Source organism: Pimephales promelas, chromosome 11, assembly GCF_988280905.1.
Source record: "Pimephales promelas chromosome 11, fPimPro1.hap1.1, whole genome shotgun sequence".
In the NCBI taxonomy this organism is placed as follows: Eukaryota; Metazoa; Chordata; class Actinopteri; order Cypriniformes; family Leuciscidae; genus Pimephales; species Pimephales promelas.
In genome coordinates this window covers 31771409-31798686 of record NC_142779.1, presented here as the reverse complement: position 1 = coordinate 31798686, position 27278 = coordinate 31771409, and the positions used below count along the sequence as shown (strand labels likewise).

Genomic DNA, 27278 nt, shown 5'->3' with positions numbered 1-27278 from the left:
TGCCGCATCATTCGCGCTCGTGCGGACGTGTCGAGTATAAACAAGGCTTTACTCCGTGTCAGCACGCGCTCTGATCAGTAGGTGCACAAACCTCTCCCGATTCATCTCCAGTAGTAGCAGCCTCCGATCGCACCACTAACTCCGCCTCCGTTTCCCTCCTCAGCTGATATTAATATTTAAACATTCTCTATGATAAAAAATGTTTGTAAAAAATATTTTAATAACACGGTTTTGGCGGTTGTAGAGTTATAATGATGGTGTTCAAATACATAACATTAGATTAACGTTAGCCAGCTTATAGTATCTTGATTCAGTATGCTATTTATTTGAGATATTGTTTTTTTATTAATTGAGCAGCAGAAAAAATATTCTTTATATTAGTCGTCCAATTAGTCATTAGATTAGTCGACTAATCGATATAATCGCCCAACTAATCGTTTAGATAATAATCGTTTACCCCAGCCCTAGTAACTACATTACTGATTCCTTCTAAAGGGCCATAACAATTGAATGAGCGTGTGACTCGTTTGAATGGAGCAGGAAGGATGGTTGCGTTGCGGTTGATGGAGTGTCACCTGTGTTGCGCTCGGAGAGTTGTTTGTTGGCTGGTTACGGTGGGGTGTGACGCTGGCCTGACGCCCACTGTCGCACAGATGGGAGAGAGGCCGAACTGAGACACCTTCCAGCCTGGGACGGCAGCGAGCAGAGGGAGTCGTGGCTTTCGCCGCCTTCGTACATTCTGTTGTGTGTGTGTGTATGCGCACGCTTCACATTATGTCTGGTAAATGCCTGTAATTCTATGACCCTATTTTCTCCCCAAGAAGCCAGATGGTAGATGTCCCAGCGTGCTAAAGAGACATGCAAAATATTCATAGTTATTTACTTGGAAAAGATGACCAGCTAACTATCACTGGTAAAACAACTGCATTGGATGATTGGTGGGGAAATTGCAGAAGCATTTGAGTCATGCAGGTTTTTGGGTTTCCTGGGTCATGGGAATTTTGTCGTGACTAAATTTGTGTGGTTTTCGTTCTAGTTTTGTTTTGTTTTAATGACTAGTTATTGCTCTTAGACAAAAAAAAAAAAACAATAACAGTCTGATAACACCCTTCATCTGAAATGAAAATGTCATCATTAACTCACCCTCATGTTGTTTCAAACCCAACCCAGGCTCATTGGGAAAACGTGTCTGTGGCAAGATTTCTGCAAAATTATATTACATAGCTTATTTTCTTAATGTAAATTACATTACTTTGTTTTAAAGTTGTGGAACAGGGCAAAAAGAAGTCTTTATTAATTGACAATCTGCCCCTATAATCATTATTTTTGTGAAATGGAATATGCATTGTTGTAGGGGTTTGTGATCTGATGATTTTATATTGTGATCTTGAAGACATCCACGATCTACTTTTCAAGTGATTCGTAGAGATTGTGATCTTTTATGTCCTCGTAATAATGTCAAAATACAGCGATGACTGCAGTTTTGTTAAGAAGCCTAGCTTGAATAAAAGTGCTGTTATGTTTTGTGTAACGGAAAAGGTGATGTTTTGAATCATCACACAAATCCATCCGAGAAATATCTAACACTCTCCAAGCTTCATGTGAGGAACTCTGGAAGCTTGTTTCCACCACTGAATAAACTAAATAAATAATTGCAACTTTTTATCTCACAATTGCGAGATAAAAAAATAGTCAGAATTGTGAGAAATAAAGTCGCAATTCTGAGAAATAGTCGCAATTGCGAGATATGTCGCAGTTTTGTGAAATAAAGTCGCAATTGCGAGATATAAAGTCGCAATTAAAACTTAAAGTCAGAATCGCGAGAAAAAAAGAAAGAATTGAGACTTTTTATCTCTCATTTCTGACTTTCTGACTCACAATTGCGAGTTTACATGTCACAATTCTGACTTTGTAACACAATTGTGTTATAAGAATTGTGAGATATAAACTCGCAATTGAGTTATCAGGCCAATTCTAAGGGGGGGAAAAGACCCCTCAGAATAGTTTATATCTCACAATTATGACTTTTTAACACAAAATTTCGACTTTATATCTCGCAATTCCGACTTTATATCATGCAATTCGGACTATAGCACCCAAATGCGACTTTATATCAATCAATTTTGACTTTATCAATCAATTCTGACTTTACAACATGAAATTTCACTTTTTATCTCGCAATTCTGACTTTATATCTCGCAATTCTGACTATAACACGGAATTGCGACTTTATATCACACAATTCTGACTTTATATCCCGCAATTCTGACTGTAACACGCAATTGCGACTTTATATCACACAATTCTGACTTTATATCCCGCAATTCTGACTATAACACGCAATTGCGACTTTATATCACACAATTCTGAATTTATATCCCGCAATTCTGACTATAACACGTAATTGTGACTTTATATCTTGCAATTCTGACTTTATATTTAGCAATTCTGAGTATAGCATTCAATTGCAACTTTATATCAATCAATTTTGACTATCAATCAATTCTAACTTTACAACATGCAATTTCACTTTATATCTCGCAATTCTGACTATATCTCGTAATTCTGACTATAACACGCAATTGTGACTTTATATCACGCAATTCTGACTTTATATCTCGCAATTCTGACTATATTTTGCAATTCTGACTATAGCACTCAATTGCGACTTTATATCAATGAATTTTGACTTTATATCTCGCAATTATTACTTTATAACACGCAATTGCGACTTTATATCAATCAATTCTGACTTTAAAACACGCAATTTGCGACTTTATATCACGCAATTTTGACGAGAATTACGAGATGTAAACTCACAGTCACAATTGTGAGAAAAGTCAGAATTGTGAGATAAAAGTCGCAATTAACTTTTTTTTATTTTTCATTCTGTGGCGGAAACAAGCTTCCATAAGGAACAGACAGGACTTTTTGCTTTAATATAATTCCTAAATTACTTCGCTAGTTCGCTTAGAAAGGGAAATCCTCCTCTATAAAAAGGGTCTTAAAGAAAAATCCTTCAGTGATCATGAACAACTGAATAGTTCATGGAAATCCATTGCTCAAATATTCTTTCAGTTTACTGTTTTTATTTCCAGTATACAGTATACCGTGATTGTGGTGTCTTTGTCCGTCTGTATCAAGTAAAGAAAGTCTTTATAATGCGAGGAATTCTAAAATATGTTTTTGAGTTATAAATGTCTAGTGTCCTTGGAAGGACAAAGGAGATAAACAACAGGAAGTGACAGTGACATCACAGAGAGGAAACGGCAGTCTCTAATTTTAATCAGACGTTACATTCAGTGACTAATAAGAGTGTGTTCGAAATGTAAGAGAACATTTCAGTGTGTTAAGAGCTTTAGCTAATAAATGAGTGGACATGTTCAGATTGACAATCAGTCCTTTTCAGTTCTTCCATTTGTAATGTATATGTCACCCGTGTGCCCTCCCGCTCTCGCCGGAGAGTAAAGGGGTGCGATCTTTCAAACTGTACGAGGGAAAAGCGAGGAAAAAGGAGTGTTTTTTTTTTTTGTTTTTGTAAATTTCCACATCACAGATGGATAGAATGACTCACTCTCTCACACACACAGACATAAACACTCACACATACTTCAGTGACATTTTCACTCGCCTTTCTGCATTTAACATCCAGGTTTTATCATGCGTCCTCTTTTAGATCCATCGTGAGAGAGCTTACCGGTAATATTAGCATTGCTTTAAATCAGATATATCCACCAGTGAACTAAATGACTGACATTGACTATAGGATTATTTGTCTGGCATTTTGGCATAACAGACATGGTTTCCCTTTATGTTTGCTCCAAAACCGACAGCCTTGATAATAAACATTTTTTTTTTCTGGTTTAATTATTTGTCTGGGTTTTCATTAAATATTGTGCAAAATATATAATTTGTTCAATTTAATTAGTATATTTTAATACATTTCTAGGTCTCATTTCATCTGCAAAATTATAAATGGTCTTTTGGTTAAACAAAAAAAACAAAAAATTAAGGCCCAAAAATATTGTCATCATTTCAATTAAGCGACCCGTAAAAAAAACCTTGAATATAATAATTTTTACATTTAAATGAGAATTTTTTTGTGTGTGTTTTGCATTACAATAATAAGGGAGAATGTATATATATATAGCTAAAAATAAAATACAAATATTAGATGGAAAAATAAATGGAGAAAATAAACAAGTTTAGTATTACCTTAAATTACTTAAACTGAAACAAATTACTAAAAAATCTAAATAAAAACTAATAAAAATGGCAAAGCACATAGGCCTAACAAACGTACTAAACCAAGATGAAAATTTAAAAATAGAGTCACTAATTTAAAATATTAATAAATACTATAATGGCATATAAATAATAATACTAGCATCAAAAAACAAACAAAAAAAAAAAAATACACACACACACACACACACCCTTTGAACCAGTACCCCAGACACCCAACTGCACATGAAGGACGTGTGGTGTGAATCGCACCGACAGCTGCAGCTTAGAGAGGAATCACCATCCCTCCGCTCGTTCAATTATGAAAAACACCTAGTTTTATGAGGAGTTACATTTGATTTGATTTTAATTAGCTGCTGATGTTGAATGACTCTGGCATAGAGACAATCCCCTGGCCTGGCTCTCTAAGTGTAAGTACATTAGACGGTGCTGCTCCCACAGGACTTCCTCCCTCATTAATTCTAATCCCACAGACAGCCTTTCTCTAGTTCTTTCCACTAGAGGAGCCACATCTACGTAGTCACTGTGGATAATAATTACAAATGGATGATCGTAATAACCCGCTCATATGGCTGATGTGGTCTGATACAAAAACAGAACTGCATGCATTTTGTGGAAGAACATTGTTTTGGTTCTGCTTCGGCTCTGCGCGATTGTGCAGATGAATATGGTTATCTTTCTGCTCATAAAAGCTTAAAGGGATAGTTCACTTTGAAATGAATTTTTGGTATGTTTTAGCTTACCTCAAGGGCATCCAAGATGTAGGTGTCTTTGTTTCCACAGTAGTTTCAATTTTGATATTTTTAGGTCAAACCGTTCGTGTCTGTCAGTCATATAATGCAGGTTTAGGGGGTCCAGCTCAAAGAGCATGCACAGAGAAGTCCAAATTAAACATGATTTAATGACTCGTAAATGTAAATACACATTGATGGCCTAAGACACAAAACGAGCGGTTTGTGTGAGAAAATACGGAAAATCGCAATGGAAGACGATTTTGATTTATCTAAATATGTTTAGTGAAAGGTAAAACTTTCGAAATCTCTGTGTAAACGATGAGTGACGTACACACGCAAGAGATCACTTCCGGCGGAACGTTGGACTCGGTTCAGTTCGGTTCAGTTGGACATCTGATTTAGATCAGTTCGACATGGCTGTTAACAAGAGGTAAAAACGATATAAATGTAAGACTCGTTTCGTGTCTTAGGCCATCAATGTGTACTTACATTTACGAGTCATTAAATCATGTTTAATTTGGACTTCTCTGTGCATGCTCTTTGAGGTGGACCCCCTAAACCTCCATTATATGACTGACAGACACGAACGGTTTGACCGAAAAATGTCAAAATTGAAAATGCTGTGGAAACAAAGACATCTACATTTTGGATGCCCTTGGGGTAAGCTGAAACACATTTTCACAAAAATTATTTTCAAAGTGAACTATCCCTTTAAGAATAGGGCTGAAATGATTAGTCGATATTGTATTTTGTTCCATAATCATGAAGACTTACAAACGGAGATGTTAGGAAGAATATCATGGCAGTTACGTTTTCTTTTTCATACTGTAAATTAAAAGGTGAAAGAGAATGTCTCAGTCAGCTCAATTGTCATGTAAAAAAAAAGATTATAATTTTATATTTATAATAATGGTTTGCAGATTAATGTTTGACCATTTTTGTGTCCTGAAATAAATTACCCTTTTTCTGTTTCAGTTTCTGTTTCAAACAAAGCTTAGAGAGCATTTGTGTGTGATTTGAGTTGGACTAAAATCTGAAAACTTAAAGAGAATGACCCGTTTAGTTGGCTCAAATTTCATTAAAACAACCATTTAAAAATCTGAACTGATTTTCTTTTTTTTATATTACAGTAAGAATATATATAACTCAATGTTTTAACTAATTAAAAAGCTGAATAATAGATCCAAACTTACAGATTAGCCGGCAAAATAATCGACGATTAGTCGATTAATCGTTCTAATAATCTTTAGATTAACCGATTATCCAAATAATAGCTTGTTGCAGCCCTACTTAAGAGAGATAACCAGTTTAGATGGAAAGGATATCAAGCTGACTAGCTGAAAATGTCACAGCGCTACAAAAATAATGAAATGAACTCTTTTAGGGAGATGCATAGGACAATTTACCTGTTCAATAAAATACCTTACTCAACTGTTGTGTAATGAAAACACCATCATCTCTTTTATAACGATCTCTGTCACATTCTCTTTTGCCAGCAAATCCTAAAAGGAAATGTATCATGATTTACACTTGATAATAATAAGAACTAGTATTAATAATAGATCACCGAATCAATCAGCATATTAGAATGATTTCTGAAGGATCATGTGACACTGAAGACTGGAGTAATGATGCTGAAAATTTGCGGGAATAAATTACAGTTTAAAACGAAAATTGTTATTTTATATTGTAATAACATCTCACAGTATTGCTGTTTGTTTTTACAGGTCAAATAAATGCAGCCTTGGTACTTTTGTCTAATCCTGTGTTTCAAAAACATGGCAAATCACCAATATTATCTGATTAAAATGAGATCTTCTTTAGCTGACATACTTTTCATGTCAAAGCGCTTGCTGCCTTCACCAAAAAGCAACTGGCTCTTTTATCTGATTGCCGAGACTTCCTTTTCTATATTGAGTGTTGTGTTTTGTCCTGGGCATTTCCTTCTCCTGCTTATACAGTGTTTTGTCTGAGCACAGTTTGAGACATCGTTGAGATCTCTCCTGCAATTCTAGACGAGACGGGTGAGATTACTAAGGTTTACTTTTTTCCTACGTGGAGAACCTGAGAAGTCTTCACTTGCTCTCAACTTAATCTCACTACTATCTGGTGGGAAACAACTGAGATCTTAAAAAGTTTCTTTTCTTTCCTCCTGGTTATTTGTGAGTCAGAGATTTGAGGTCTTCATGTAGATTGTGAGCGTTCACACGTACACACGGCCGCTTCCTTCCTCTGGCTCAGTCTATTGATTTAGTTGCTCTCTGGTCTTGAGACGTGCCCTCACCTCCTCACCCGTCCGCTCTCCGTCTCTGGTTAATTATTGAACACGCCAGCTCAGGTTACCATATAAGGCTGACTGCTGGCTTTCACTGCGTTACAGGGGAAGAACGGTTGATTCAGTTTGAAAGGAGACCTGGCTCGGGCTCTGGACCACTGTGGGTGCAGATGACTTTTTAAATTTGGTTTTGATTTTACCGCCTTGCCCTCTGGCTGTGTGTAACACTGTGAAATAGTGTGGATTTCATACTGACAGGCCGCCTTGGTTTGGCCTAAGGTGTTGATGCTTGATTTCCCCATTGCTATGTCTGACATCATTGTGTAAAGCCGCAGATGAATGGAAAACACACAGCTGGATTTAGAGTCTTACTGGGGTAGGATACTAGGATATGGCTAAAATAAAATGTTATTTATTGAAATACATTTTTTTTTTAAATTAGGGATGCACACTATATCGGCCACCATATTGTCGCCGGCCAGTATATGATCATGTTATCATTATCGGCCTGAAAAGAAAATTTGGCCGATATATTAAAGCCGATAAATAATGGATTATTTCCTTCAGGTGCCTCAGATGCGCACTAAACCATGATGGGTTTGAATGGCTTGAAATATGATTGAAATCACTTCAGAAAAGGAAAATAGAGTTTAGTGCAACATGTGCAGCACAAGTCTGTTTTATAGGTTATGTTAAATTATAATGAGAATATTATAATTGTGTGTTTGGGAAATGTGTTTTGAAAGTGAGACTTTTGTTTCTGTAAACCCGGCTCTCAAAATGTATGTAAAAATTTGGTTTAAGTTTTGTCAACCAATATATCGGTTATCGGCTCTCAAATATAAATAATTATCGGTTATCGGTTACTCAATTATCGGTTAAGTTTTGTCAACCAATATATCGGTTATCGGCTCTCAAATATAAATAATTATCGGTTATCGGTTACCCAATTATCGGTTAAGTTTTGTCAACCAATATATCGGTTATCGGCTCTCAAATATAAATAATTATCGGTTATCGGTTACTCAATTATCATTAAGTTTTGTCAACCAATATATCGGTTATCAGCTCTCAAATATAAATAATTATCGGTTATCGGTTACCCAATTATCGGTTAAGTTTTGTCAACCAATATATCTGTTATCGGCTCTCAAATATGAATAATTATCAGTTATCGGTTACCCAATTATCGGTTAAGTTTTGTCAATCAATATATCGGTTATCAGCTCTCAAATATAAATAATAATCGGTTATCGGTTACCCAATTATCGGTTAAGTTTTGTCAACCAATATGTCGGTTATCGGCTCTCAAATATAAATAATTATCGGTTATCGGTTACCCAAGCACAAAATTTTCATATCGGTGCATCCTTATTTTTAACAATAAAATCTATAAATTAATGAACTTATTGAAATAACAAGTCAAGTTGGTCTCCATAAGATTTTTTTAAGAAATCACAAGGAAGCATTAAATTGATTAAAAGTGTAAAAGAGTGAAAACTGTATAGAATGTTACAGAAGATTTCAGTTTCGAATAATTGCTTTTGAACTTTCTATTCATCCTGAGTCATATCACAGTTTCAAAATTGATAATAATCAGAAATGTTTTTTTGAGCACCAAATCAGCATATTAAAATGATTTCTGAAGGATCATGTGGCACTGAAGATTGCATCACAGAAATAAATTACATTTTAAAATACATAGAAAACTGCCACATGGGGACTACTGTGAATTTCTGATATTCATTAGACTACATTTTTAAGTTATGAATTGATGTTTGGAAAGAGAAAATGTAAAATTATTCTCTTTAATGTTACTTTACCATATATGCTACTGAAATTTAAATCAAAGACAATATTATAAGAAACAAACATAAATGCCATTAAAATCATCATGATTTTCACAGTGACATTTTTTTTTATGTTACAAAATTTGTTGCAAATATATTAGCTAATCCCTCATTTGGATTATGTCCCATTCATTTATGTCTTTCTCTTTCTCAGTGACAGTTACATTGTGCGCGTGAAAGCGGTGGTCATGACCCGAGATGACTCGAGTGGGGGATGGCTGGCACAGGAGGGGGGGGGCCTCAGCAGGGTGGGCGTCTGTAAGGTGATGCCCGCTGAGCTGACCGGACACAGCGACTTCCTCATCCATGGCGAGCGCCTCAAAGACAAGCAGGTATGGCACCAATATTCATAGTCTTCCTCACTGGGGGCTTCTAGGAAATCAAGCTGATTTACAACCTGGGTAGTATTGCATGCTGGGTTCTTTTCTAAGACAAATCTGGTTACAAATCCATTTGTTATGTGATTTGCAAGAGTTTTCTCAGACAATGACCTCTAGCAGTGCAGCAGCAGCAGAAGGCTGTGGGCTCAGTCTCAGATATGTCTCACTTGTTTTGGCTGGCAGGTGATTTTGGAATGTTTCGTGAGGAAGGATCTGATCTACACGAAGGCCACGCCCACATTTCACCACTGGAAGGTCGAAAACAAAAAATGCGGCTTGACGTTCCAGAGCCCCGCCGATGCCCGTGCCTTCGACAGAGGTGTGCGGAAAGCCTTGGAGGACATCACGGAGGGTGAGAACATTGAAAGTACAAAAACACTTGCATGTTTCCAGGCTTAAAGGGATAGTTCACTTTGAAATTAATTTTTGGTGTGTTTTAGCTTACCTCAAGGGCATCCGAAATGTAGGTGTCTTTGTTTCCGCAGTAGTTTCAATTGTAATATTTTTAGGTCAAACCGTTCTTGTCTGTCAGTCATATAATGGAGGTCTATGGTCACCACCTCAAAGAGCATGCACAGAGAAGTCCAAATTAAACATGATTTAATGACTCGTAAATGTAAGTACACATTGATGGCCTAAGACACGAAACGAGCGGTTTGTGTGAGAAAACGAACAGTATTTATATCGTTTTACCTCTTGTTAACACAGCCACAAAGCGCCCGCGCCCTCAAATCACTTGGACGCTTGGCACTTTGTGGCTGTGGTTACAAGAGGTAAAAACAATATAAATACTGTTAGTTTTCTCACACAAACCGCTCGTTTCGTGTCTTAGGCCATCAATGTGTACTTGCATTTACGAGTCATTAAATCATGTTTAATTTGGACTTCTCTGTGCATGTTCTTTGAGGTTATGTTGTCTTTGAGTTATCACCCTTATTATTAGACACGTTTGATTGTGGTGTTAATCTTGGGTGACAAATACATAAATGAATGGGGTATATCTGCAATTGCATCAATTAAAAAAAGTGTGTGTGTGATGCTGCATCCACACCAGAAGGTGTCAGTAGGAAGTATAAGACCATTGTTGTATTAGCTAGAAAAACATGAATATTTAAAGTCCCCCTGTAGTCAATAACTTTATCCCTTATCTTTGATCACCCAAATGACATTTAAATCTATTTTCTTGAAAAAACGTCTTCATGCCTTAAAATAGCTTGAATGTAACTACACCCTTGCCTCATTAAAGGAGTATTTCACTTTTAAAAAAAACCTTTGCTGATAATTTACTCACCCCCATGTCATCCAAGATGTCCACATCTTTCTTTCTTCAGTCGAAAAGAAATTAAGGTTTTTGATGAAAACTTTACAGGATTTTCTCCATATAATGGACTTCAATGGGAACCAAACGGTTCAAGGTCCAAATGAGAGTTTCAGTGCAGCTTCAAAGGGCTTTAAACGACACCAGACGATGAATAAGGGTCTTATCAAGCGAAACGATCTGTCATTTAAAAAAATTAATGAAAAACTTTAAGTTTTATAAGCACAAATGCTCGCCTTGCTCTGTTCTGTGATGAGCGTTCGTGACTATACTGTTCAAACGCGTTCATCAAAATGAACAAATGTTTTTTCGAGTCATCACTCGAAGGGTCCTAGATAAGACCTTTATTCATCGTCTGGTGTCGTTTAAAGCCCTTTGAAGCTGCACTGAAACACCGTTTGGTTCCCATTGAAGTCCATTATATGGAGAAAATCCTGGAATGTTAATTTCTTTTCGACTGAAGAAAGAAAGACGTGGACATCTTGGATGACATGGGGGTGAGTAAATTATCAGCAATTTTTTTTTTTTTTTTAAAGTGAACTACTCCTTTAAGTACAAGCGGTTCTATGAATATGCAAATTTTCCCCGCCTCCACTCACTCACTCCAGCTCAGAGATCCACTCGTTGACGACCACGCGTTGATCTGATTGGTTACAAGGTCGTTTTAGACGTCAGAAACACCAGCGATTTGAAACCGCGTTTTTGGTTTCTTTGGTTCACTGCAGCTTTAAGGAGAAAATACTCAGCAATGGTGTTGAATTATGAATATACACATTGTTTGTCTTAAATCCTATCAAAAACACCACATAGTTTATTAAAAGCTTGATTTTTCACCACACTGGGACTTGTGAAGTTTAAACCGCATACCACTTTTACTATTTCAGAAACATATTGTGTTTTAGTTAAGAACAACAGAGAAAAATACTTATAGCATAATCTTAAATGTGCTGCAATGAATTAACTACAGCCATCTGTGTTAAGGGTAGAGAGGCTGTACTTTAGCGATGTGATGCCTAAGGCGTCAGTGACTTCTGGCCGGAGTTGTGTTTCATCCATCAATCAATCTTTCACTGTCGTCTCGTCAGTTTCTTTCTCTCTCCGACCTCAAACACCACCATTAACCGACAGGATATGTGAAGGTCTGTCGGCTCATGTCTCCTGTTTGTGTGTTTTATTTTAGGTTCCACAACTTCCTCTTCAACACTCCAAAATGAGGCTGAACTCGGAGACGATGATGTGTTCACAGTAAGAGCCTTTGTTGTATAAAGATTATTCAAAAGGTCATGAAACCCTAACGCATTTTTTGTGATGTTAACAGATTCATGTTGCACATCAATGAAAACAACAATAGCATTCCTTATGTTTATTATTAAGGGAAGTGTGGTTGTTATTTTTTATTTATTGGTGACATTTCGTTCTTACGGTTTGAAAAGCAAAGTGAGACCAGCATCATAAAAAGTGGAGTTGTGATTGGCTGCAAGTGTCTATGTCTTGAGTTTCTGAGCTTTTTGCCACATTATTCATGAGAATGAACTCTTTTAATCCAATCATTGTGTTGTATCATGCATGAGATCGCATTACAGTGGAGAATTCAAATGTCACATAAGACCGTTTAAGTGTGTATTCCCTCAGTACAGTAACACAACTAAAATGACACAATTAAAATGATATGTGTCATTTGTTTTAAGATTGTGCCCGTATTCGTTATGCAAATATTATTAGACCCATTAAATGTTCTTCCTCATTTCTCATATCAATACGCTGATTTGTTAATATTTCAACAAAAAAACAAACATATTTGATTTGTTGATGATAGTAGGGTAGTCTCTAATGATAGGAGTTTTGTGAGTTTGTTGAAATATGGTTTTCATGACACTTATTACTGTATTACATCATATTCCTATTATCATGAGTCAAGACATTTTTAATAAATGTTAAAAAAATCACATTATTTAATAAATGTTGGATGATTCCCATTATTCTAGTTAGATTCTCATTTCAGTAGTTTTTTTATACTACAAAACAATACAGAGAGTATACTAGGGAGTGACAAATATGAATGTTATGGGTAAATACTTCAATAATATATACAAATTAAATCATATGTATTTAAATACAATATAAAACTATTTAAATATGATATAATAAATACATTTTCTTCATTGATATTTATCGCATTACTGTAATAAGGTTTCAGGGCTAAATTGTTAAATGTGAAAAATCGAATGATTTTCAGGCTTCCTTCTCTTTCAGCTAAATACTAGGGCTGTCAAATGATTAATCGCGATTAATCGCATCCAAAATAAAAGTTTGTGTTTACATAATATATGTGGGTGCACTGTGTATAATTATTTTATATATATAAATACACACACATGCTTATATATATTTAAGAAATATTTTCCTGTATATAGATTTATGTATAATGTATATTATATATATAAATATAAATATTTTATATATAAATAATATTTTTTTCTTAAATATACATGCATGTGTGTGTATTAATATATATATATACAAAATAATTATACACAGTGCACCCACATATATTATGTAAACACAAACTTTTATTTTGGATGCGATTAATCGCGATTATTCGCTTGATAGCCCGTTCGTTCTTTCTTTTGAATTTGGAGAGAAATATTCCAAAGCCCCTTATAATACATTCAGAAGAAAATATCGATTTATGAATATATGGCAAAAAAAAAGAATTTATTCAAAAAAAAATTTTTTCATTTATTTAGATAAATTGTGGACAGATTGTATTAATTTGTTCCCTTGCTTTAGTTACATTTACGATTGAAGAAAATTGAGCGAGCGAATTAGTTCAGCTAAAACGAGGGAACAAATGAATGTGTGTGAATGAACTCTTTCTTCACCTCATATCATGAAATACATTTTTGAGTGTGTTTTAGCTTACCTCAAGGGCATCCAAGATGTAGGTGTCTTTGTTTCCGCAGTAGTTTCAATTTTGATATTTTTAGGTCAAACCGTTCTTGTCTGTCAGTCATATAATGCAGGTCTATGGTCACCACCTCAAAGAGCATGCACAGAGAAGTCCAGATTAAACATGATTTAATGAGTCATAAATGTAAGTACACATTAATGGCCTAAGACACGAAACGAGCGGTTTGCGTGAGAAAACGAACAGTATTTCTATCGTTTTAACTTTTTTAACCACAGCCACGTCTGAACGGACGCTTCGGTCTGCGCAAGCGCCGGAAGTGATCTCTCACGCGGTTGCGGATAAAATTCAGCGTTGTCTGTTGATATATCGAAATCGTCTTCCATTGCGATTTCCTGTATATCTAAATATGTTTAGATCTTCACAGTAACACTTCCGAAAACTCTGTGAGTGACGTACAAATGCGAGAGATCACTTTCGGCGCTTGTGCAGACCCTCAGATCACTTGGACGTGGCTGTGGTCACAAGAGGTAAAAACTATATAAATACTGTTCGTTTTCTCACACAAACCGCTCATTTAGTGTCTTAGTCCATCAATGTGTACTTACATTTACGAGTTAAATAATTAATTTTAAAGTGAACTATCCCTTTAAAAAGCACTATTTAGTAGCGTCCTCTTCCCTTCAGCTTTGAGTGTGTGTGTGTGTGTGTGTGTGAGAAGCGTCCCAGAAAAGACCTTGTGATATTTTTTCCCACTGTGGAAGAGACGGGCCTTTGTTTTGTGAAGATGGTGGACGTGATAGCGGCACAGGCCGGTTTCCTGTGGCGATTTCTGTTCCGACGCTTGCCTATTCCACACTTACTGTCACAGTCACAGGAGACCAGGAGCAGCAGGAGAAGACTTCCTGCTCTCCCCAGTAAAACTATCATTAGCAGCTGCTTCCTAGCTAACTGCCATCCTGATTTACTGTCGCCCTGGGTGGAAGGAGGAGGGGGGGCACGCACAGGGGAAGCCTCATGGCTCCTCTTTCACTCGCTGTCTGTCTCGCTTTCAGGCCAAAAGGGTAGACTGCTAAGCCAAGGACCCCGAGCTTGAAAGGAAACTTAATCCAACGCTTCTTTCCGTCCTGGAATTTATGCTCTTCTTGTGCGCGTCGGAAAACAGAACCAGATTTACTGCCGCGCGCCGCTTCTTTTTTTAAAACCTACCTGTTTTGCGGGACACACACATTCCGCGGCTGTCGGAAGCGAGCGGACGCACACTTCCACGTGAGGTCGTTGGCGCAGTTGCTGGTGTTGATGACCTTTCCATATATTGCCGTGCGAGGCAAGTGGCCGCAGACAGCAGAAATGCGGGTCTGGATTTACAGCTCGGGGCGATTATGTCGAGGGGAGTTGTTCCTCTGCTGGGATGCACATTCCTCCTGATGGTTCCTCGTGAGCTAACCTATACTTAACCTCGGCTCGTTTTAGCTCATTCAGATCAGGGAATGGACTCGCGTCTCTGAATGCTGGGCATTTAGCAGGGTGTGTCTTCAGTGTGCTCTGAGACGCTCGTGCTTATAGTTTCACCTAATGCGTATTTGCTCTGAAATGGAGTCGATTCAATCAAACTGCCAATGTAACGAAGCAGATTCAACATTTTTGAACAAGTAAATTGTAGTAAAAAAAGTTTTTTTAATACATGAACTAAAGAAAAAATGTGTAGGGCGAATTATTGTTTTTTTTAATTATGCATCAATTTAACAATACACACAAATAGTATACACAGTATATACAGACCATTTCACAAGATGTAAACAACACTGGTCCAGAAGCACTTCCTGTTTCAGTTTTTTAACACTACATAAAAGCTGGGATAAAATACAACCAACAGAACATTTAAAACTGAATCAAAAAGTTAAACAAACATCTTTAAGATGTTTTCTTTACATGTGAAATAAAGAAAACAGTTACAAACTGAAACAGGAAGTGCTTCTGGGCCCGTGTTGTTTACATCTTGTGAAATGGTCTATAATACAGCATTCATTTTATTTCACCAGAAAAAAACTGTATATTTTGAATATTGGATATATTAAGCAGAAATTGATGGAAAACTTTTATTTTTTATTTACATTATCATGGGAAATGGCTCCAAATTAAACTCTTTTTTTTTTTTAGACAAAAAAAAACATACATACTGATGTATTTGTATTTTCTTCTAAAATTTTCTGAATAATTATCTAAGACAAATCTCAGTAGTAAAAATTGTCATATTGAGTTTTATAACACATTTTCACCTGTGAAAGTTTATCCCAATGTTCATCATTACAACTTACTGTGAGTAATGACATGCTGACCGTAAAAGGAAGCCTACCCGGAAGTGCGAAAAACTGCAATACATCGAAAATCCGCTAGAGGCCGATCCCAAAAGGGAGCAATTGTCCATATACCCCATGTTAAAATGTCCGTTTTCACAGCATAAATTCATGCTTTTACAGTTTGGTCCCATGGACTTTTATTGTAATCTTCAATATGTTCTGCGTGCCAGACAACTGTGGGGGGTGGGGGGGGGGGGGTGATTTTTTTTCTTCATTTTTTCGTATTTAGATTTAAAATGTATGACAAATAAGGGTGGTTACCTTTGATTGACAGCTGATAATGGGCTGCACCAAGTGAAGTTTGACATCTCGGCCATGATCTGACACAACAAATCATACCACCTCTGTATCCTTTCTGAAACGTTTGTATTTTGTATTTCCCAAGATTTTCCAGTATGGCGCCACCCATATCCCCCATAAACAGCCTCAAACCCGTTCTTCAGAGAGTCTATGGGTGACGTCACAGACGCTTTGTCCATATTTTTTACAGTCTATGGTCTGGAGCGGTCAAATGTGACATCTCCGTATGCTCATATGGGCAAAGACTCTTTTACTCCCTGTCAAACATTTTACATTTAAAAATTCAATAGATTGAAGCTGGCATGATGCTAGTAACCTGCCAAAACATGCTAGCAACACGTCATGCTAAAATGTAAATTACCCTTTAAACACTTTTGAATTAAAATACTCTGAATGGAAAATGACTTGCCTTTCCAGGTCACCACATACATTGAACTGATTGGCAAAGCAGAGAGCCCCAAATGCTCCAAAGGTCATAGTGCATCACCCTACAAATGACAAAAGCAACGCTCGATGATAATGCTATGTTCATATCAGTTATGAAGGGAAATGATTATTTTTGATTGACAGCTGCACAAGTACAAAATATTCATAAAGAGATTGTAAAATGAATCCATAAATTCAATCTGTTCATCATATAAAGCGATTATGTCTCTTCAGAAAATTTGGACTAAACCGCTCGATTTATATGGATTAGTTCTATGATAGGGTCAACGGAGGGGCAGAAACTCTCAGATCTTCATTTCATTTGTGTTGTGAAGATGAACAAATGTCTTAGAGGTTATAAACGACATGAGGGTGGGTAATTAATGACAAAATGTTTGGGTGAACTATCCGTTTAATAATATTTCATTCATATAAGAAGCGAACCGTACCAGAGTTCACATGAACCATACCCCAGACCAGCGTTAGTTTAAACAAACTACACTAATGTCAATCGAACATGGGTGCGTGCCAAAAGTGCACTCGGTAAACTTCATAAAAACTACATATTTAACAACAAAGCCAATAAAAATGATAAGAAACACTACGAAAGTGTTGAAATTTTAACTAAAAACTAGAAGTAACACTGGAATGACTTTGTAGAGCGCAAAGGAGATATTTTTTATAACAATGATCTTAAGGTCAGTGAATAAGTTCTGCTCATATGATCAAGATGTAGTGTAATAACCCTATATAAACTAATAGTGTAGTCACATACACTACTTTAATTTTTAGTTGAACAATCCAATTATTTCTAATTTTAGCTTTTCCTTGTTTCGGGTGTGTATTTGATTTACATATTGCACGAATACACTCTTTACTTTATACTTTAAAAGAGTATGGTAGAGTTTCTGACAAATTGGGCTGTGTAGTGTGTGTGTGTTGGGAGGAAATATATAAATGACAAAAAACAACTTCCTGTGCAGCAGTCAGGCAGGATAAGGCTTTGCTGTATAGAGCGCTCACAGCCAGGGCCCTGGAGGATGCTCAGAGGAAGTGGGATGTGGAAGACTAACATTTCTGGGAAGAGGGGGGAAAAAATGAGGTGGAAAGAATCAATGCTTCTTTATGCAAGAGGTAGAGAACCTTTATTCTCTTATCCTCTCCGGTCCTTAGCAGGATTGGGCATCTGCATGTGGAGTATGTGTACGGAAAGGCTCTCAGCACTAAGCACAGCAGTGGAAAAGGTACCGATGGCCTTCCAAGACTCAAGGTGGCTGATTACAGGCAATTTAACTTGGAACTCAATTAGTTCCAGCACATTTTTCACTCCCTGGATTGTCTTATTGAGGAATTATAGCTGAAAACCTTGTTGTCAGCGGTTTGGAGTTCTATACAGAACAGAAAACGATTTCCAGATAGCATCGGCCATGCATAACGAGCACACGCTGACCGCACACACGTTTAGCGATGGCGGGCATTCGGTGCGATCAAATCTGATTGCTTGCGGTTGACCTGAGCAGCGGGAACGCTTTTGATGCACAGCAGATCCAACTATGCTCAGATCTGCTAACCTGTAAAGCAGCTATTAGAAGAGTCTGACTCTAAAGCCCAAGACAGGCCCTCTTCAGTTTCGATGCAAATGGTTAGCATGCATATGGTCAAATCGATAGCCTTTCAAAGTATAATCCATGATGTGATAGCGTTCTCAAAAACAAGCGATTCATAGCTTGATGGCCTCGAGTCATCCTTGTCCAGTGTTGTGATATTTCTCTCCAGAAGTTGACGGATTAAAATGTCTTTGTACTCATTTCCATCACGCTCAATCTTTTGTTTTTGCTCTGTCTCATCCGTTTCCATTTTGACTGTTAAACAACGACCCAAACCAGTGTTGCCACCTTCTGAAAAGGCAGATGGTTAGAAAAGTGTACGTGCTTGGAGAAGTACTTTGATGATAAAATGCACTGTAGCATTTGCATAAGGAGACCAATGTATATGTTGGACTTAAAAGTCAAGCAAGAACTGAATAAATCCCTTTGACGTACCCTTGCCATCTAGAGACCAAACGATTTAGGCCAGGGGTGCCCAACCCTGCTCCTGCCGATCGACTTTCTTGCACAGTTCATCTCCAACTCTAATCAAACACACCTGCCGCCTTTAATTTTCAAGTTATCCTGAAGACCTTAATTGGTTGCTTCAGGTGTGTTTGATTAGGGTTAGAGATAAACTGTGTAGGACAGTCGATCAGCAGGAGCAGGATTTAGGCTATGTTTACACGGAAACGATCTGAAGAAAAAACGCAAAAGTAGCGTTGCGTTATCACTTTTTATTCTGCGTTTAGACGAGCGTTATGGGAGGGAAATCCGCGTGCATATGGTGACGCAAAAATGTGTGAAATTCGATGTAGTATGCACTCCAGACAGCTAGGTGGCAATGTGGAGCACTGCCACACAACAACACCAAGTCCGCGCGCCTGCCTACAACCTTTACTGTCAAGCAGACTTTTGCGTTTTTACCCTTTACACGGGAACGCGACGGTGGAGCGTTTTTAAAGTCCCCGTGAAATCAAATGGACCATATTTACTTTGTTTAGCGCATATTACTAGTCTTGTGGTGAACAATTGATCCGTGCAAGTAAATATATATAAAAAATTCGTTTTACCATGGTAATCTTTAATCAAAATCTGAAAAGTTACTTCCGGTCTGGAATGGTGGAAGGTTTGACGGCTTGGGTTGGGAAACGCTTAACCACTCCCCTCAAACCGTTAGTCTGCTATGAGCGAGAGATGTAGAGGAGGAGCGCTAGAGTAAAACCCTGCCCTTTGTTCAATATTCCGTTTCACTTGGAAATACGTCACAGCGCTGGAGAAAAGTCGTTTGCAACTTTTTTGCGTTTTTAAGCCCCAAAAATGCCGTCGCCGTGTAAACGAGAGGCTCATCCGATAAAATATTTTTACGTTTTCACCCACGAGCGTTTTCGTGTAAACAGGGCCTTAAAGACCAGAATAACAGACACTCCTGTTCCTGCAGGACCTACCTTCCTGCAAAGTTCAGCTCCTACCCTGCTCAAAAAAAAAAAACAGCTAATTAAGATCTTAAGTTGCGCTTGATAATTACAGACGTTTGTTGGATCAGGGTTAGGGTTGGGTATCGTTTGAATTTGAACGATTCTGATTCCGATTGCGATTCCTTGTTTCGATTCCGGTTCCTAACGATTCTCGATTCCGATTCTTTTAAGAGGCAGGGTCAAAAAAGTTTAGCTAACCTTGCTCACCAACGGTCTTTCTGAAGGAAATACTCCTTCTGTAAAAATACTCCTTTTGTCACAAATTTAGCATTTTGCCAAGATTTCGTTATTTTTAGAAAAGTGAAGCCACACTTTGGATCGCCGACGTAAGGTACTCATGTTCGACTCGCGTGGTTATGCTAACACTTCCGGTAGACGCTTCTTCGTTGGTGTTGTTCAGCGGTTTCTTCTTCCGCTCGGCGGACTGTGAATATCGAAACTAGGAATCGAAATTTTAACTTTTGAACGATTCCGGAAAAAACGAAAAGTTAGTGTCGGTTCCAATCGATACTCGATTCTTGATACCCAACCCTAATCAGGGTTAGATCTGAACTCTGCAAGTATGTATGTAGATGGAACAGGAACGGGATTGGGCCCCACTGTCTTAGACGCTTGGGAGTAGGCTCGCAACAACCCAGAAAACCCTAGTACCCGGATAGCAACATGCTAAAAACACAAAAAACATTAGTAACCATCTTGCAACATCCAGGTAACCTGCCACAAAATGTTAGCATCAGATCATTTTTTTCTTTTTGTCAATACTGTCTGCTTACAAATTCCACTTTTGAGTTTGCTTATGTATTACTTAGTTAGTCCTTCCCATATGTTTTTAAATTACATTACATTGTTGTTTCTGACCCCTGTACTCAGTTGTGGTCCATGTATGGGCCTGGTTTTGACCCCGCTTCTACTTTCTTGTGCTCTTTATGCTGGTTCTCTCTCAGTAGGTCCTATGGGGCCACATTAAGCTATGTCCGGTTATAGCCAGTTTATTGCTCAGACAGTTTGGATTGGTCTGGTGTGGTTTCGTGCCACAGGGTGGCCAGCCTCAGACTTAATGAAGGAGGGCCCATTTGTGGAATTACCCAAAAGACTTCAGTTTTGCTCCCCCCTTATTATCTTTCCGTCCTCCCCCACTGCGCCACTGATTGCGCGTCATTAATGGGCCGGCATTGGCTCTGCTGCTGGGAAGGTATGCCTTTGAATCAGAGTTGGGCCACATGTGCCTTTGAACTCTCTTGTTATCTGAGCTACGCCACACACTTTAGAGCTTTTCGATAAGAGGGTTGATTTCGTGGTGGGGGTTAGCGATTTAGTTTAGTGCGCCATTTTTTGTTCTGTTTTGTTCTTTTGTTTCTGTTCAAAAAACTAGTGAGCTTCCTTTGTAGGCAACATTTTAGATGCATTTTTGTCATGAAAACTGTTCCAAAAATGAAAAAAATTTGTATTTTGTATTTCCCAAGATTTTCCAGTATGGCGCCACCCATATCCCCCATAAACAGCCTCAAACCCGTTCTTCAGAGAGTCTATGGGTGACGTCACAGACGCTTTGTCCATATTTTTTACAGTCTATGGTCTGGAGCGGTCAAATGTGACATCTCCGTATGCTCATATGGGCAAAGACTCTTTTACTCCCTGTCAAACATTTTACATTTAAAAATTCAATAGATTGAAGCTGGCATGATGCTAGTAACCTGCCAAAACATGCTAGCAACACGTCATGCTAAAATGTAAATTACCCTTTAAACACTTTTGAATTAAAATACTCTGAATGGAAAATGACTTGCCTTTCCAGGTCACCACATACATTGAACTGATTGGCAAAGCAGAGAGCCCCAAATGCTCCAAAGGTCATAGTGCATCACCCTACAAATGACAAAAGCAACGCTCGATGATAATGCTATGTTCATATCAGTTATGAAGGGAAATGATTATTTTTGATTGACAGCTGCACAAGTACAAAATATTCATAAAGAGATTGTAAAATGAATCCATAAATTCAATCTGTTCATCATATAAAGCGATTATGTCTCTTCAGAAAATTTGGACTAAACCGCTCGATTTATATGGATTAGTTCTATGATAGGGTCAACGGAGGGGCAGAAACTCTCAGATCTTCATTTCATTTGTGTTGTGAAGATGAACAAATGTCTTAGAGGTTATAAACGACATGAGGGTGGGTAATTAATGACAAAATGTTTGGGTGAACTATCCGTTTAATAATATTTCATTCATATAAGAAGCGAACCGTACCAGAGTTCACATGAACCATACCCCAGACCAGCGTTAGTTTAAACAAACTACACTAATGTCAATCGAACATGGGTGCGTGCCAAAAGTGCACTCGGTAAACTTCATAAAAACTACATATTTAACAACAAAGCCAATAAAAATGATAAGAAACACTACGAAAGTGTTGAAATTTTAACTAAAAACTAGAAGTAACACTGGAATGACTTTGTAGAGCGCAAAGGAGATATTTTTTATAACAATGATCTTAAGGTCAGTGAATAAGTTCTGCTCATATGATCAAGATGTAGTGTAATAACCCTATATAAACTAATAGTGTAGTCACATACACTACTTTAATTTTTAGTTGAACAATCCAATTATTTCTAATTTTAGCTTTTCCTTGTTTCGGGTGTGTATTTGATTTACATATTGCACGAATACACTCTTTACTTTATACTTTAAAAGAGTATGGTAGAGTTTCTGACAAATTGGGCTGTGTAGTGTGTGTGTGTTGGGAGGAAATATATAAATGACAAAAAACAACTTCCTGTGCAGCAGTCAGGCAGGATAAGGCTTTGCTGTATAGAGCGCTCACAGCCAGGGCCCTGGAGGATGCTCAGAGGAAGTGGGATGTGGAAGACTAACATTTCTGGGAAGAGGGGGGAAAAAATGAGGTGGAAAGAATCAATGCTTCTTTATGCAAGAGGTAGAGAACCTTTATTCTCTTATCCTCTCCGGTCCTTAGCAGGATTGGGCATCTGCATGTGGAGTATGTGTACGGAAAGGCTCTCAGCACTAAGCACAGCAGTGGAAAAGGTACCGATGGCCTTCCAAGACTCAAGGTGGCTGATTACAGGCAATTTAACTTGGAACTCAATTAGTTCCAGCACATTTTTCACTCCCTGGATTGTCTTATTGAGGAATTATAGCTGAAAACCTTGTTGTCAGCGGTTTGGAGTTCTATACAGAACAGAAAACGATTTCCAGATAGCATCGGCCATGCATAACGAGCACACGCTGACCGCACACACGTTTAGCGATGGCGGGCATTCGGTGCGATCAAATCTGATTGCTTGCGGTTGACCTGAGCAGCGGGAACGCTTTTGATGCACAGCAGATCCAACTATGCTCAGATCTGCTAACCTGTAAAGCAGCTATTAGAAGAGTCTGACTCTAAAGCCCAAGACAGGCCCTCTTCAGTTTCGATGCAAATGGTTAGCATGCATATGGTCAAATCGATAGCCTTTCAAAGTATAATCCATGATGTGATAGCGTTCTCAAAAACAAGCGATTCATAGCTTGATGGCCTCGAGTCATCCTTGTCCAGTGTTGTGATATTTCTCTCCAGAAGTTGACGGATTAAAATGTCTTTGTACTCATTTCCATCACGCTCAATCTTTTGTTTTTGCTCTGTCTCATCCGTTTCCATTTTGACTGTTAAACAACGACCCAAACCAGTGTTGCCACCTTCTGAAAAGGCAGATGGTTAGAAAAGTGTACGTGCTTGGAGAAGTACTTTGATGATAAAATGCACTGTAGCATTTGCATAAGGAGACCAATGTATATGTTGGACTTAAAAGTCAAGCAAGAACTGAATAAATCCCTTTGACGTACCCTTGCCATCTAGAGACCAAACGATTTAGGCCAGGGGTGCCCAACCCTGCTCCTGCCGATCGACTTTCTTGCACAGTTCATCTCCAACTCTAATCAAACACACCTGCCGCCTTTAATTTTCAAGTTATCCTGAAGACCTTAATTGGTTGCTTCAGGTGTGTTTGATTAGGGTTAGAGATAAACTGTGTAGGACAGTCGATCAGCAGGAGCAGGATTTAGGCTATGTTTACACGGAAACGATCTGAAGAAAAAACGCAAAAGTAGCGTTGCGTTATCACTTTTTATTCTGCGTTTAGACGAGCGTTATGGGAGGGAAATCCGCGTGCATATGGTGACGCAAAAATGTGTGAAATTCGATGTAGTATGCACTCCAGACAGCTAGGTGGCAATGTGGAGCACTGCCACACAACAACACCAAGTCCGCGCGCCTGCCTACAACCTTTACTGTCAAGCAGACTTTTGCGTTTTTACCCTTTACACGGGAACGCGACGGTGGAGCGTTTTTAAAGTCCCCGTGAAATCAAATGGACCATATTTACTTTGTTTAGCGCATATTACTAGTCTTGTGGTGAACAATTGATCCGTGCAAGTAAATATATATAAAAAATTCGTTTTACCATGGTAATCTTTAATCAAAATCTGAAAAGTTACTTCCGGTCTGGAATGGTGGAAGGTTTGACGGCTTGGGTTGGGAAACGCTTAACCACTCCCCTCAAACCGTTAGTCTGCTATGAGCGAGAGATGTAGAGGAGGAGCGCTAGAGTAAAACCCTGCCCTTTGTTCAATATTCCGTTTCACTTGGAAATACGTCACAGCGCTGGAGAAAAGTCGTTTGCAACTTTTTTGCGTTTTTAAGCCCCAAAAATGCCGTCGCCGTGTAAACGAGAGGCTCATCCGATAAAATATTTTTACGTTTTCACCCACGAGCGTTTTCGTGTAAACAGGGCCTTAAAGACCAGAATAACAGACACTCCTGTTCCTGCAGGACCTACCTTCCTGCAAAGTTCAGCTCCTACCCTGCTCAAAAAAAAAAAACAGCTAATTAAGATCTTAAGTTGCGCTTGATAATTACAGACGTTTGTTGGATCAGGGTTAGGGTTGGGTATCGTTTGAATTTGAACGATTCTGATTCCGATTGCGATTCCTTGTTTCGATTCCGGTTCCTAACGATTCTCGATTCCGATTCTTTTAAGAGGCAGGGTCAAAAAAGTTTAGCTAACCTTGCTCACCAACGGTCTTTCTGAAGGAAATACTCCTTCTGTAAAAATACTCCTTTTGTCACAAATTTAGCATTTTGCCAAGATTTCGTTATTTTTAGAAAAGTGAAGCCACACTTTGGATCGCCGACGTAAGGTACTCATGTTCGACTCGCGTGGTTATGCTAACACTTCCGGTAGACGCTTCTTCGTTGGTGTTGTTCAGCGGTTTCTTCTTCCGCTCGGCGGACTGTGAATATCGAAACTAGGAATCGAAATTTTAACTTTTGAACGATTCCGGAAAAAACGAAAAGTTAGTGTCGGTTCCAATCGATACTCGATTCTTGATACCCAACCCTAATCAGGGTTAGATCTGAACTCTGCAAGTATGTATGTAGATGGAACAGGAACGGGATTGGGCCCCACTGTCTTAGACGCTTGGGAGTAGGCTCGCAACAACCCAGAAAACCCTAGTACCCGGATAGCAACATGCTAAAAACACAAAAAACATTAGTAACCATCTTGCAACATCCAGGTAACCTGCCACAAAATGTTAGCATCAGATCATTTTTTTCTTTTTGTCAATACTGTCTGCTTACAAATTCCACTTTTGAGTTTGCTTATGTATTACTTAGTTAGTCCTTCCCATATGTTTTTAAATTACATTACATTGTTGTTTCTGACCCCTGTACTCAGTTGTGGTCCATGTATGGGCCTGGTTTTGACCCCGCTTCTACTTTCTTGTGCTCTTTATGCTGGTTCTCTCTCAGTAGGTCCTATGGGGCCACATTAAGCTATGTCCGGTTATAGCCAGTTTATTGCTCAGACAGTTTGGATTGGTCTGGTGTGGTTTCGTGCCACAGGGTGGCCAGCCTCAGACTTAATGAAGGAGGGCCCATTTGTGGAATTACCCAAAAGACTTCAGTTTTGCTCCCCCCTTATTATCTTTCCGTCCTCCCCCACTGCGCCACTGATTGCGCGTCATTAATGGGCCGGCATTGGCTCTGCTGCTGGGAAGGTATGCCTTTGAATCAGAGTTGGGCCACATGTGCCTTTGAACTCTCTTGTTATCTGAGCTACGCCACACACTTTAGAGCTTTTCGATAAGAGGGTTGATTTCGTGGTGGGGGTTAGCGATTTAGTTTAGTGCGCCATTTTTTGTTCTGTTTTGTTCTTTTGTTTCTGTTCAAAAAACTAGTGAGCTTCCTTTGTAGGCAACATTTTAGATGCATTTTTGTCATGAAAACTGTTCCAAAAATTAGGCTGCATGATTATGTTGCCTACTAAGGTAAAATGTTAAGTCAAGGGAACGTCCGAGATGACAGACGAAGCAAACAAAATGTCTTCCGTAATATTTTTGTCGGAATATTATATTCGCAACATGCTGACATCAAACTATTGAAAAAAATAACTAAATCGTGAAATCGAAGAACAAAGTGGTGTAACGATAAACAGTAAACTGGTATAATCTTAAAAACCAACCAAAACGAAGTTTGTCTGGAGTTTGTTTCAGGAGTTCAAAACAGCTTGCCAAAGCAAGAAAAGTTCGTCTAAAATGATCGTTTTAACAGGTAAACGCCTTTGAATTACTATTGGTCCAATGGTCCATGGTGACAAGCTGGTGTGGCTTTGATGCTCCACCTTCTTTGGTGCTCCATATTCATCTAAATGCCGCCATGTGTTCGTACACACCATCCATGTGTAGCTCGATATTTGTGGCCACATGGCTACCCGATCTGAGAAAACGCATGAAGTGGCCAGGTGTAAACAGCCCCAAAGAGACCGGCTTGTAGTTCATTCCAAACCCCAACGCAAACTCCACGTAAGACAAAGAAAATCAAACTTTTGTCTAGTGCCAGGCTTCGGAATAAGACGAGAGTCAACATCGGGAAGCTTTCAACACATGGAGAGATCTCCGGTTTGCTCTAGGGCTCAAACGGGTCCTATACAAACTAATAACTTACTGTATATTGTTCATGATCGTGTTTTCATAATGATACAATCATAAGTGGATACAGTAAGCACGTAAAACAGTTCAACATGGAGATAGATGGAAATAAAAAATGTTTTCTACTACCCCTGTTTCCCCCTCACACACACATAAGTGTGTAATTTATCCTACTCAAATGCCTTTCCGTTCGTATAATTTAAATGGCTTGCAGATTTATTACTTTATTACTTCATTATGACTGTAACAAAAGATGTGTGCGGCTGATGCTCCTTTGGTTATGAACAGCTCGTGCAAACATGCGTGTGTGTGATCCATGAGCGCGCACACCTGGTTGCAGTTTCGCTTGACGCCAGAGGGGGCGTAGTTCTGCAAAAACTCAGAGACTTGCGTTTTGCACCTTTAACCACAGAAGTGCTCAGTGCATT

At 38.4% G+C, this 27278-nt stretch overlaps 1 protein-coding gene across 2 annotated transcripts in view; it reads left to right on the top strand.

The window, feature by feature from the left end:
* The window catches only part of spred2b (sprouty related EVH1 domain containing 2b), a 65298-nt gene that overhangs the window by 20669 nt on the left and 17351 nt on the right, over window positions 1–27278 (top strand). For both annotated transcript variants that reach the window (XM_089117307.1, XM_039690679.2), the window contains exons 2-4: window positions 9259–9436; window positions 9668–9836; window positions 11983–12047. In XM_089117307.1, coding sequence (XP_088973433.1) covers window positions 9259–9436; window positions 9668–9836; window positions 11983–12047 — 412 coding nt within the window. The remainder of the gene's footprint in view (window positions 1–9258; window positions 9437–9667; window positions 9837–11982; window positions 12048–27278) is intronic.